The sequence below is a fragment of the Teleopsis dalmanni genome, chromosome 2, assembly GCF_002237135.1.
Source record: "Teleopsis dalmanni isolate 2A chromosome 2, ASM223713v2, whole genome shotgun sequence".
NCBI lineage: Eukaryota > Metazoa > Arthropoda > Insecta > Diptera > Diopsidae > Teleopsis > Teleopsis dalmanni.
Window position 1 is genome coordinate 37,320,164 of NC_051847.1, and position 13,830 is coordinate 37,333,993.

At 26.7% G+C, this 13,830-nt stretch overlaps 1 protein-coding gene across 7 annotated transcripts in view; it reads right to left on the reverse strand.

Annotated features, from left to right (window-relative positions):
• The window catches only part of LOC119673809 (mitogen-activated protein kinase kinase kinase kinase 5), an 88,008-nt gene that overhangs the window by 31,227 nt on the left and 42,951 nt on the right, over positions 1-13,830 (reverse strand). For all 7 annotated transcript variants that reach the window (XM_038084873.1, XM_038084874.1, XM_038084870.1 and 4 more), the window contains exon 2: positions 10,207-10,627. In XM_038084873.1, the coding sequence (XP_037940801.1) occupies positions 10,207-10,627 (421 nt within the window). The remainder of the gene's footprint in view (positions 1-10,206; positions 10,628-13,830) is intronic.

Below are 13,830 nucleotides of genomic sequence, written 5' to 3' on the forward strand. Positions count from 1 at the left end.
AACTTGAGCTGTTGCGGGTTTTCAAGTATTAAACAAATTTCTAGCATAACACATTTTTTACTAAAAGGATTTTTTAAACATTTTAGAACTTTGCTTTAATATACCATACATACAGTCTAGTATAAATAAAATAAAAAGTAAATAAAACAAAAATTTTAATTTTATATAAGTTGTTTTATGCTTTGTGAAAAAACTTCAATGAATAAATACATTTTGAAGTATATTCTTATATCCATTTGAACATAAAAACATAAATGCAATATAATATTTTATTAAAATGAGTTTTTGAAAGACCTTGTCCTATTTTAAGTAAGTGTAAGTAAATATGAACAAAAAATAAATAAATAAATAAATAAAATGATATAATACTATGTATTGACTTAACAAAATAAGTTACTTTATGGATATTTTTAACATAGTTTAACTACTAAAATGAAGGTAGATAAAAATACAAGTTGTGCATGCTTTGAGCAATCGACACTATATATAAATGGTTCCAAAGCAGCAACAGCAGCAATTAATCACTTTCATTTTATAGATTTCGATATCATTTTAGAATTAAACTTATTTTATGAACATTTATCAAAACAACTGTAAAATCTGTATTTAAGCTAACTTGACGATTCAAGTCAGAAACACATCGTAAAAGATAAATGACACCAGCGATTCCTAAAAAAAAAACAACATAAAGTCAATATTGAAAATTTGCTGTTTTTTGAGTATTCAGGACAGCTCAAACTTAATTTATGACCGAACCAAGGGAATTAAGTACGAACAATTCTAAATGAGTTCGCGGAAGAAGTATTTGCACGGAATAAGCTTTGCAGTGAAACAAAGAGTTTTCCGTTGATATAAAATGATTTGTTTGCTTTTCAATATAAAACTGATTGACATTTAAATGAAGAATAAAGCGGAGCAGAAAATTTAATAACTACCAAAGGTGTATAAACAAACACTTTAACTTGAGTACAGACAGATAGACAGACAGACCGACAGACAGACAAACCGACAGTCAGAAAATGTGACAGTTCTGTAAACAAACAAATTGGCAGACAACAAAAGAAACGCATAAGCAAACAATTTAATGAAAACCAAATTAATTAAGGATTGGTATTTTTGTTGCTTTTAAGCATCTCATTAAGTAAACAATATTTTCAACTGAAAGATTCGAGATATTGTTATTGAAGTTGTCGCTACTACATCTTTAGAGATAATAGATGGTGAAAGATTCGAGATTCGAGTTATACTGAATGAGTAAAACTTTTAATGAATAAAAACTTGTACTTTTTACTTTTAATTAAATATTTACTTATTTCAAATTAAGATATAAACATTTAAAGCTAAAAAAATATAATTACAAAGTTGTTGAAGTTGAACTATTTTTAGATTCGTTGTCGTATAGTAAGGATGCGAATTAATTTAATTAGATACTTGTTGAGAGATAGATAGTTAGAAGTAGAATATAATAGATAGATAGATAGATAGAAGTTAGATAGTTAATTTTACAAGTTTTTATAAAAGAATCGCAAGTTGATAAGATGAATAATGATAGAATTAGGATGATATATTTAGAAAAACATTATGTGTAGTAAAGAAGATAATAATAATTTAATTTAAATTTTATTTTCTCACATTTTTTTATTTTTATTTCAATAAAAGTTTTTAATAAGTTTTTAATAATATTGCAATATATAAAGTACACAGCAGAACACTAGTTGCTAAATGGAAATCAATTGATTTAATATTGTAAAATATAATAACAAAAAATCACTATTATTAACATTATTTATGATGATAAATAATAACCACTCTACATAATACAGAGTAAAACACAATAAAAATATAAATGGAAGTGAAGCGTGTATTTTTTCAAAATAATAACATTTCATAATATATAATAAAAAAAAAAGAATAAAAAAATGTTCATTTTTAAAAACTAAAGCTATAGCTAAACAAATTTGTGCACTTGAGTCTTATTGTAAAATTAGTTGATCTACAAGAACACAATCATTCATCAAAAGAAACTAAAAAAACACCGAAATGGGCAGGCAAACGAACTGATTCATTCACATCATAGAAGGTATACTATTACTTCAACAGGATAGGTTTATCCGAAGTGACAGAATGCTGTTTTTACATGAGGTGGGTATGAGGTTCTAGTATAATCGATTCTATCTCCGTAAGACATGAAAGAAGATGAGATGACTGATGTGATTTTGTTATAAGGAGAATTCTAGTGTGACTGTTTCTATTCCCGTAAGACATGAATAACTCGCGACTGTCTGACTTTTATTTTCAAGACAGAATGTTTTCTATCTACCAAGGGTCTGCCCCAGTACAAAAAATTCTACTCAGTATCACAATAACTACAACACTACCTTAACAGTGTAGGTCTATTTGAAGTGACAGCATGTTGTTTTTATATAGAAAAGAATGAGGTATCTGGTGTTAGAAGGATTTCGAACTATATAAAACATCAAGAACTTCCGATAATCTGAACGTCATTTTCAAGGCAGAATGTTTTCTATCTGACTAAGGGTAGTTGCATTATACAAAACTCTACTCAGGTACAATAATATCTTAGCAGGATGGATCTATTCAAAGAGATAAAGAATGATTTTTCTACATAGAAGTGAATGAGATGTTTGGTATGAGAAGGATTTTAGTTTGTGTAATTGTATTTTCGTTGAATTTGAAGAACTCTATCAACAGTTTGACCTTTTTTTTTAAAGACAGAATATTTTCTATCTGGTAAGGGAAAGTTGCAGTACAAAAAATGTGATGTTTGCAATAGTGTACATTTCCTGTAGTTATTCTACCTATTCATTAAAGTATATCAATTTTGTAGGAAAATCTTTTTAACTTTAAATTCAATTTTTATAACAGTAATTTTATTAAAATTATAATCAAGAATACTTTCAATCTATATCAATAATTTTATATACTCTTTTACTAGTAAAATTATATTTTGTGGAAAATCAATGGTTGGTTAAGTGGGTTTTAGGAGGTAATATTTTTTATCATAAAGATTTATTGCACTAATTTTTTTGAAATTTAGTATCAATTTTCATATCCCTTCGAATATCCACATCGAATAGGGATGGGTTTTGCGCAGGAAAAGTTAGATGCATTTCAATGCTGTCACCTGGGGCATAGATTCGACGATAGTTTTAAAACAAATATTTCGTATATTTGTATACAGAACAAATTGCGCTTAAATGACAAAATATTCTAAAAATTGTATTAGTCAAAAACAAATTATACAGAGGAAATATTATCTGCATTGAAAATTTTTTAGGCTACCGTAATTATTATCACTATACAAATAGAGACTCTTGTATAAAAAGGATGTTATTATAAAAATTTATTAAGAATTATGGTCATAATTATACTACTATAATCTCTGAAGACTTAACGTGTTTTAATTTTACAAACTCATTTTGATAATGCAACATCTTAAGTGAATTTCTTTTTTTTGTTTTTTTTGGAGTTTTAAACGGTAGGAATATAAAGCCGAAGTGGGTCCTTAGTATTCTCTTAAACTAAATGGATTTTTATGTTAAATTTATAAAAAGATAAAAGGATTAATGTTACTAACTAATTCACACTTTTCTAAATGTAGTTATTAAGAGAGCTTATTTTTTTTCTTTCTTTATTTAATCGAATTAAAAATTTGGCATGCATTGAATTCATTAGTCTGATTTTAATATCCAATAAATGCTTTGAAAAATTGTATATTTATGTAATTTTTGTTAAATCCTTTTAAAAATTATTACATTTCTTTATTAGAAATTTCTGTTAGATTTAAGCCCATTTTATGTTGGCAGCAAAACAAGGAATTATATTTTTGATCTGAAAATTGTGTTCAGAAAAATTTTCTAAATAAAACACAATAAAGTTTTGGTAATGTATTTATATTGTTTGTTATTTGAATGTGATCAAAAATAAAAGATAAAATGCAGATGGCAATTTTTCGCACCATAACAGACACTTCAACACTAGAGTTTCAAAATTCAATGAAATTCAAAACAATCAAATGCACTTCCCGAAGCTTATTCCAATGACTTTTATTTTTTTTTATCTTTTTATTTTTAAATGACTTATTGTTTGATATTATTTTATGAATTTTATTTATAATATTTATTTTACTAATATGACTTAAAAATGTATTTATATTAACATAATGTTAATGAATTATTTAATGTTAAGATTTTTAATAGTGTTAGTTTAGCATTAAATTAGGAACTAAACTAATTCAAATTAGATCCAAAAATCGAAATATCGCACAAATTTCTGAATTTGAAAATTTCTTTAATGTTATTTAATAGTCTATACTTTTTGTAAACAGAAATTTAAAAGTGGTTAGCCATAAGTGTTTAATTTCGGTACTTTACTAATATTAATCTGAGGTGTTTTAGCAATTATTTAGGCTCTTAATTTTTAAAATCAATTCCTTTTGAATAAATTAAATTTATTTAAAGAAAAATTTTCCTTTGTAAAGTTTTTGCAAGAGAAATAAAATAAAACTTTTATTATATATATTTTTGTTTTGAATGAATATTTGCATATTTACATATTAAGAATCAAATTTATATCTCAGTTCCAGTCCCAGTCCCACCCTCTGTAATTTCTACTCCATTTTATTTACTTTGTTTTCAACTCATGCATACGAGATTTTTTGACACTTTTGTTTGCATAAATATTTTGAATTCTTTTAGTAAAAAAAATTTTATTTCTTGGTTTGTAAATATTTCGTATTATTTTTTATGTTGTTTATTTTTAAACAATGTAGAAAATTGCATAATTTCTGCATTTCTGTGTACAAACTTGTTCTATATTTATTTGCATACTTACATCCATATTTTCACAATTCTTATATGTGTTGCAACCACAATGAACTGAATGAGAACATTTATTATGACTAAATTTCATATCGGGCATGGGCACATAACAAAAATATAAGAAAATAGACATTTTTTATATACAAAACTGTAAAAGACGACCTCAGCATATATGTATATTTTAAATAATTAATTACAAAAATACACTACCAAATAATTTCCTGAAATATTTATTTAATAAGCATTGAGGAGTTGATTTTATATTTAAATTCAAGAAAGAGATCCTTACGGTAAGTACTATTGATAACAATAGTATTTATATTTATAAGTGTTTGACATATATACACAAAATAATTTTTAACCAGAAATAGGTTATTAATATACGTACTTTTGCTAGAAGTACTCTTGGAGGAAATAAGAAAATTATTTAAAATTTACAGTACACAAATTTGTTTTAGAAATATAAAGAACAATCTAAAAAGTACAGCAATTCCAATATTATTCAACTTTTCATTTTAAAAATTATAGTATTTTACTATTAATTCAAAAATTATTACCTCTAATTTTAAAATTCTCATTTTTACTATTTTTAAAAATCAATTACGATTCAACACTTATAAAAATAACCAGAAAAAAGCTTTACAAAGTATAATACCAAAAAATAAATATAAACAATCTATAAAAGAATAGGTCGTTTATGAATTATGAAATTAATTACATTTCTAACCATTTGATTAGATTAAATAGAAAATATATAAAAAAGATAATATTTTCTTTATAGCAGTTCATTAACCCTTCTTTCAGATATTGATAATTTTTCAATAAGTTTTAAGTAATTGATAAATGCATGAGATTGAATTAGAAAAATCGAAGAAAAAACGAAGTAAGATCTATTAGTGCCGGAACACAATATTAGTAGATACATATTCTCCAAATTTTTATGGAATTTTTTTTTAAAAATATTCATCTTATTTTTCTTTATGTAATGAATGTTATAACTATTTAGATAAACCGTTTTTAATAATTTAAAAATAATAATTTAATATATTAAATTAATAATAATAATAATTTTGTTAATAATAATTTTGTATTTTTAATATATTTAATTAATTAAAACATGTAATTCATGTTTTAATGTTGATATATTGTATAAATATTTCTATATATATAAATATTGTTGCATTATATTAACATTATATAGTACCTTGGTGATGACTATAGAATGTAGTAGAAATATTTGTTCAAATAAAATTTTTTACAAAACAAAAAATTTTTAAAAAGTGTATTATTTAACTAACAATCATTTAGTGCGTTAAAAAACAAAATTATTATAAACCGTTTTATAATTCTTTGAAGACTTCTTAACCAATGTTTTTTCTTCTAAAAACTTTTTTAGCATATATATATCGGTTATATTGTATCTCATATATTTTGAATTCATATCTTTTATCGACTGAAATCAGTTTCACATTTAGTCATAATACGGCAAGAAATTTCTTAATTAAATTATGCAAAATATATATAAGCCAGAGGTGGCAAACATTTCATAAGCATGTGTGATATATAAGAATTTTTTTCTTTAAAAAAATTGTGTGCTCCTTGGATAATAAACTTGGACTGTACCACATCTAGCAGCTTTCCATTATTCAAACAACTTACACACCCCTGCGCTAATGCACATATGGAATAAGCTCCTGGAAATGTATATTCTTATCGAATAGACAATAAAACTCTATAAAATAGGTTCTGTACTACATTTTACTGACGCAACAGGGCTTAGGGACTTACTCTAAACCCAGAAGGAGTACAATAGACCCCAAGATGGCACTGTGTACTATCATCAAATTTTTTATCGCCACTTTAGCTTCCAAGTAAACATAATTTATTTAGAAGATTAATTTTGTCTGCACTAACAAATTGTTCACTGTCATCATAACTCTCAAATATATATGTTTCATTAAAAATATAAATAATAAATATAATATAAATATAAATATTTATATTCACAAATTATTTATTAATATTTAATCATAAACCGTTTCATTGAAATCTCTAAGCTTCACTTTATAGTCGTAGATAAAAAACAACTGTTAAAAATAATTATTTACTTAGAAGAAGTAACTATTTACTACTACGAGTACTAACTGACATCTCTAAAATTAAAATCTTTTTACTACAAAACTAGAGCCAAAATTAAAGTTTTATTGTTTTAAAACTTTACTAATTTAAGCTGCAGTAATACTAATAGAAATGTAGTTAAATGCAATGGTCTTAAGTGAATAAAACGTGGCATAAACTACAAGTACCAATCCACTCAATTTTCAGAATAAAAGAAAATATATTCTGAAGAAAAATTGTGTTGAAAATGTACTAGACTAAAAAGTGGCTATTGTTTGTATTCACTTAAGTACAGAAACACATCACGAACGTCAACACCAACAGCAACATCAGCAACATCAATACATGTGGCAACACCAAACACGAGTACAAACAGGCATTACCGGCAGCTCCATTTTCATACTATTTTGCTCCTGTTATATACACTTCAAATTTTTTTATAACCAATTTCTTCCTTCTCTATTTGTGCCACTTTTCTCTAGGTTTATTGTATTTTTCTACAAACACAATGAACAAATAATTTCGAATGGCACTTTCTTCGTCGTATAGTAGTTAGTAAGTAAATAATACACAACCAACCACCAACCATAACCTTACTCCTTTCTCATTACCTACTAGAAATGTTGAAAGGAATGCATTTGTTGCTGAAGCTCAAGTCATGCCAATAACCGCCGAACAGAACAGGATTTAAACTTTTGCAGGAGCAAAAATACTCTGTGGATTTTCTTTGTCTTTCCTGCCTTAAAGCTTCTTTTGGTTAAATCTTTTTTTATTACCTACACATTTTTCCGTGGATCTTCTTCTGCTCGAAAAAATCTCGTCGAAATGAGGTTATTTTTCATTTTTTTACATACCTTTTTTTTTTTTACTAATTTTCACACTACAAAAACTATATTATACTATGTACAAGCCGCGCCATTGTTTCAAGGCACAAGCAAGCAAAGAAAAGAAAATTGACAATAAAAAAATTTATTTATAGAAAATTGTTAGAAAATATTTAAATTAAAGTTTCTTTTCCTCTAATCCTGCAATTTGTGGCATTTTTCGATAGAAGAAATTTTAATGAAAATATGAAACAATTTTAATATAAGATTTTCAAAACAAATTCAAGAAAATAATAGTATTTGTGGAAGTCTCCTGCATCCTGTCTCCTTTACGGTGGACTTATTTTTATTGTGAAAAAATTTGAGAGAATAAATCAACATCATCAACGCAACTTGTGAAATTTGTTGAATAATTTCATAAACGGCTTACGCTTGAGTTCATTTCTTAGATATTTTTCATAAGTGGCTCTTGAGAAATATAAAGAAATTTCAACGAAAAAGGATTATTTTTGCTTATTAAATTTTGCATAAAAAATACTTTAGCAAGCTTCCTCAGCGAAAGGAATACATAAGTAAGATTTTAGGTATGTATTTTGAGAATGTGTACTTAGTGATAATTAGTTTTGAAGAAAATTGATTGAAGATGCTATTTACAAGATTATCTTTTAAATTAATTTGAATTATTTTGGTTTTTGAAATAGACAATTTAGCAACTAATTAAAATGCTTCATAAATAAAGGATATGATAATAACTAAAATAATTGTTTAAGTAGTTTAAAACACTACTTATAATAAGAGGAAAAACAGCAATAAAATAAAAGGATATTGCTGAAAAGCATTTTAAATAAGTTTTTAGAAAACATAATTATGAAGAGATTTCGAACAGTAGTGAACAACAACAACAAAAATTATTTTTGTATTATTTTATTTAATTGAATCATCAGTGGTCTTGGAATTATTTCTTGTATTTAATTACTCGTTAATAATTTTTTTGAGACTGCAAGTACCAGGAATTGAACTCATGCCCTGCTAAATTTGAAGATCAGAGTCAGCGTTCATTAGCCAAATAGCACAAAACCGTACTTGACTTGTATTTTTACACTTTTTTCTGGAGTTTTGTTAATTTGCTGTGAAAGCTTAATAAAAATTCAATTCAATTAAAAAAATTCTTAGAAAGAATTCATAAACTAGCTGTAGAATAATTGAATTAATTAATTATATTTTTATTTTTAATTTTTAAATTTCAATACCATTCTTTTGTATAATTATGTTATACATAATCTAAAATATATTAGGTGTAGTAAGAAGAAATCCATTATTTTCCCAATAGATAACTTTAGTTAGTATATAAGTGCGTAGTATAAGTCCAATCGAGTTAGAAAGATGACATTTCAAATCAAAAAAACTTAATGTATGGATGATGACTTGTGATGAATGGTGGTGACTGATCACATACGACAAAGTCAAGCAACAACGGTCGTGGTCAAATTGCGGTAAGCCGGCTGAAACAGTAGCCATGCCAGAATTGATGGCCAGTAAGGTTTACTGTGTGTTTGGTGTGATTAGCAGAGAATCACCTCCAACACTCTTAACTCGGAACTGTACTGTCTGATTCTACAATTAGATCGTCTAAAGGAAGCATCGTTCAGAAATGATCAGTTTTGGGCAATAGGAGGGAAAGTGTTTTCCATCAGAACGACGCCAGGCCACCCACATCGCTAATGACTCGCCAAAAGCTCCGTGAGCTTGGTTGAGAAGTTGTTATGCATCCATCTTTATAGTCCACACCAAGCGTCAAGTAATTATCAACTGTTTCTGTACATGGCAAACAATTTTTCTGGTAAAAAATTTGCTTCAAGACAGGCTTGTGAAAATCTACTGTCTCAATTTTTTGCTAACCGGGACGAGGATTTCTATGAATTTGAAATTATTTTAAAATGGCAACAACTTATTGAACAAAACGGCGCATGTTTGATCTGAATTGGATAGCACTTAATATGGTAAATAAACCATCAATTTGTGCATCATTGTAAAGCAGTGGTCCTAAAAGAAACACTATTAGAAATTTTTATTAGAATAGAAAACTAGACTAATAAATTAATTATTACTGATATAACAAATGATCAAATTAAGTGCGTATAAGTACGTATAACAGAAGTTAGGCATTGACAGCTTACAAGATTAAATGGAAAGAGCTTAGTTGGTTAGCTAGATAGGAATTCAGATTAACGGAGTAATACGAGTATGTTACATATGCAGAGTGTAATTTTAAAGTTTACGACATTTAGAATACAAAATATTAAAATAATGGAGGTAATACAATTTTTAATAATATTGATTATTTCAATTTTTTTAAATTAGATTTAATAATTTCTATATTATATCCAAAAGTTTAGTATCTTTTTTATTTCTTTTCAACTTACCAATAAAACTTTTGCGTTTATTAATTGTTGCTGTTATTTGTGCTGACACACCGAAGTCGGCCAATTTGACATCACCATTTTCAGTTAATAATATATTTGCGCCCTTAATATCACGATGCATTTTACCCCTAGAATGCAAGTACTCAAGTCCTTTCAACGTTTCACGGCACATATAGGCGATTTGTTGCTCAGTCAAGGGACCAGTCACTTGATAAATATCCTGTAGACTGCCTCCACCACAATATTCCATACAAATCCACAGTTGATCTCGCCTTAAGTAAGAACCATAGTAGGCAATTATATTTGGATGCCGACAATCCCGCATCATTATGATTTCCTGTTCGATAATCTGTATGTCATCGGTGGGTTCTAATTTGATGAGTTTTATGGCAGCTAATTCGTTGCTCTGTATGCGTTTCGCCTGTAAAATTATAAAAATAAAAAATGTTATTATATTATTTATTTTTTTTTGTTAAAGAAATATAATTAAATTATTTATTTTTTTCTTTTTCTTTTTGGTAAAGTAATGCAATAAAACAATGTATATTTCTGAAATTTCAACTGGAACCATTTGGTTAAATTGTGGTAACTGCTAAAACGTTTAAAATTATAAAAAATTCAACCAATTATGTGGCGCTTATTTCTCTAAATGAAAATTGGCTCTGTGGAACCAAAATGCGGATATTTCGTTGCATTTAAACAATTTCATTTTATGCAAATGCTGCAATAAATTTTACAGCAAAAATGCAACTACTTTTTTCTCGACCATTGCAATAGTAGTAAATTTTAAAATAAAATTAAATAGAAAAGAAAAGAATTTTTTAAGGTGAAAATAAATTTTTAAAATTCAATATTCAGATTACATTAAATGAGAAAAAAATTGATAGAATTTGTATTCACAAGGCCTGTTTCCTTACTGACTCGGTATTGGTATTGGTACACTGCCTGTAGTGAATTTCCAATTGGAGAACTTGGATCCTAAAGAACAAAAAAAACGGCAAATTCTCTTATAATGTCGAAGTTAGTCGGTTTGTGGATTTCCTCTATGCAATAACAATTCTAGACATTTTGACTGTCACATTGATTGCTAACTTGTGCACATTTGCGATATGTCACTGAATTCCATGAATTTGCGGTTACCAGCAAATGACATTCTTTTCCTCAACATTGCATAACAGTAGCGATAAACCTTTGCCCTACGCTGCTCTTATGAATTTAGGTGTGAATTTTATGACTGCATTATGCACTCATCAAAATGCACATTTTATTCACATTCAAATTCAAATTCAAATTAATTTCTTTTTATTTTTTAGATTGGTTCAATTCTGAATTTCATTTTAGAAAAATTTATATGGCTTCAATGAATATTTTAATTTTAGTTTCAACTTCTTGGTTTGTTCATGGCTTTAAAATTGTTTTTTATTATAACTATTTGTACTAACGAAGGCATGTTAGGTTACCAAAAATAAATTTCGTAAAATTTATAAATTTAATCTGTGTAAGAATAAGTAATGTTGGCATTTTTCAATAACCAAGCAGTTTATTTCCATTATCAAATCGATTTCATACTATCAAAGGAAATACTCTTATTATTAAAATTAATCCCTGTATCTCGAAGTAATGATAGCAGAACAATGTAATTGGTGTAATAAATATAAAGAAAAAATATGTTACTAACCAAAGCAAGTAAAGTATATTATTAATGGAGATATAAAAAAATTTATGTCAGTTGAGTAGACTATAAAAGTAATGCTATTAAAAAAACGAATTAATAACCAACCATACCAACCAGACCAATCAACTATAAGGTGTTGTACACATTTCTTGTGTCCAAAATACCTGCATCTCAGAAACCCACTTGAAATAAGAATAAACAAAATATTAGAAAATGAAATTATATTATATTAAGATATATTGTTTTTCAAAAAACTTGATTTGTACCAGAATAATGAAATAATCCTTTTCTTAATTTTTTTTATTATTAATTATTAATTTATTAATAATAAAACTATTATTAGTAGGTAATCAAGAGAAAAGTTTAAAGTAAGATCTTTTGTCTACTACGAGTTGACGACGACTACTGCATACGAATGAACCACAAGCTATAACAGCTTTATCGCGACATTAAGATATTTAATAGGCATTACCGTTAACATCATAGCGAATTAATATCTACTGGATGTTTGCTGGCCTGGACTCTGTCATGAGAATAGATAAAGATGCTTAACCGAAAGAAATATTTAAAACTGTATTAGAAAAAGAAAACATAGAGGTAGACCCTGTCTTAGATGAAGTGTTCAAGTTAAGAGAACACTGACAGCAATTGTTCTAAGAGACTGAAAAATGAACGCATACACCTGGGGCGCCTGAAGAGACAGGCTACGTCAGGTCTAATCTTGCTAACGGCTTATTATGACCATTTAAGTAAGTAAGTAAATTTTTCAGTTGAAAATATTATATGCAATATAATTTTGTAATTATCAACAGTTTATCACAGATTGGAGAAAACTAATTCCATAAAAATTTTATGAAGTTTTACTATGCCTTCACATTTTATATGTTACCGTAGCACAGGTCTAAAATAAACACATACAAGAAAGGACCAAGTATCATATTTTATTTTAAATTGAGTAAAAATTATGCAAAATTGTAGAAAGTACACTATAAATATGAGTATGGGAATTGATTTTCTTTTGGTTTCGGCGATTTTTAACCGGTTGTGAGTATATTGAAGACGACGATCAAGCACAGTCGTCAAAAACTAGTCGCAATGCACAACATATTGAGAAAGTTGGGAAAATTCAGCAAAGCAACCGCTGTGTCTGCAAAACTCATCAAAGAGGAAACTGGCACGAAGAAAAGGTTATAAAATTGGATTAAAGGTTTCGACAAAGATTAAAGATTTTTGTGGTTCATTCGAATGCGAAAACTCCATCAAATTTCGAACGAAAGTTTAGTAACCCAAAAGGTCCGTTCTTGAAGATAGCAGATTTTATTTAATTTGTTTATACTAGTTTGTGTTTTAAAGTAAAGGTTGTTTTGACAATTGCATATAATTTCTGAGGTTACTTAAAAATTACGACTCAAGATTTTATGAGAAATCAATTTTTAAAATCTCAAATTGTATATGATTATATATAAATATCTAATATATAATATAGCAATCATAAGATTATATTAAGAATATTATTAATTATATTATAACTTTGTGTTAAAATAATATACATCTTATTTTAATATAATATATTGCATGCATTATAATTATTTTTTCAATAATAATATTTATTATTATTATATTATTATATAATAATTAATATAATTATATTATAATATAATAATATTTTATAAGAAAGTATAAAACCACATATGTTCACTCAAAAATGTAGCGCATATTGTGGATGGGATTTGTTTGAAGCATGCACACCTCAAGGATACTAAGCTGCTTTTAACAGCAGGCGGAAAATCAAGCAGTGGGAAGATATGGCAACAAACTAGCGTGGTTAAAAAGGGAAATGATTGCGGACTAAGCAAAAATAGAACAATGCAATGAAATAAAAAACTAGAATAAAAATAATAAACCAGAAAAAGGAAATATTGCAAAAAATGAAAAAAAAAAAAAAACAA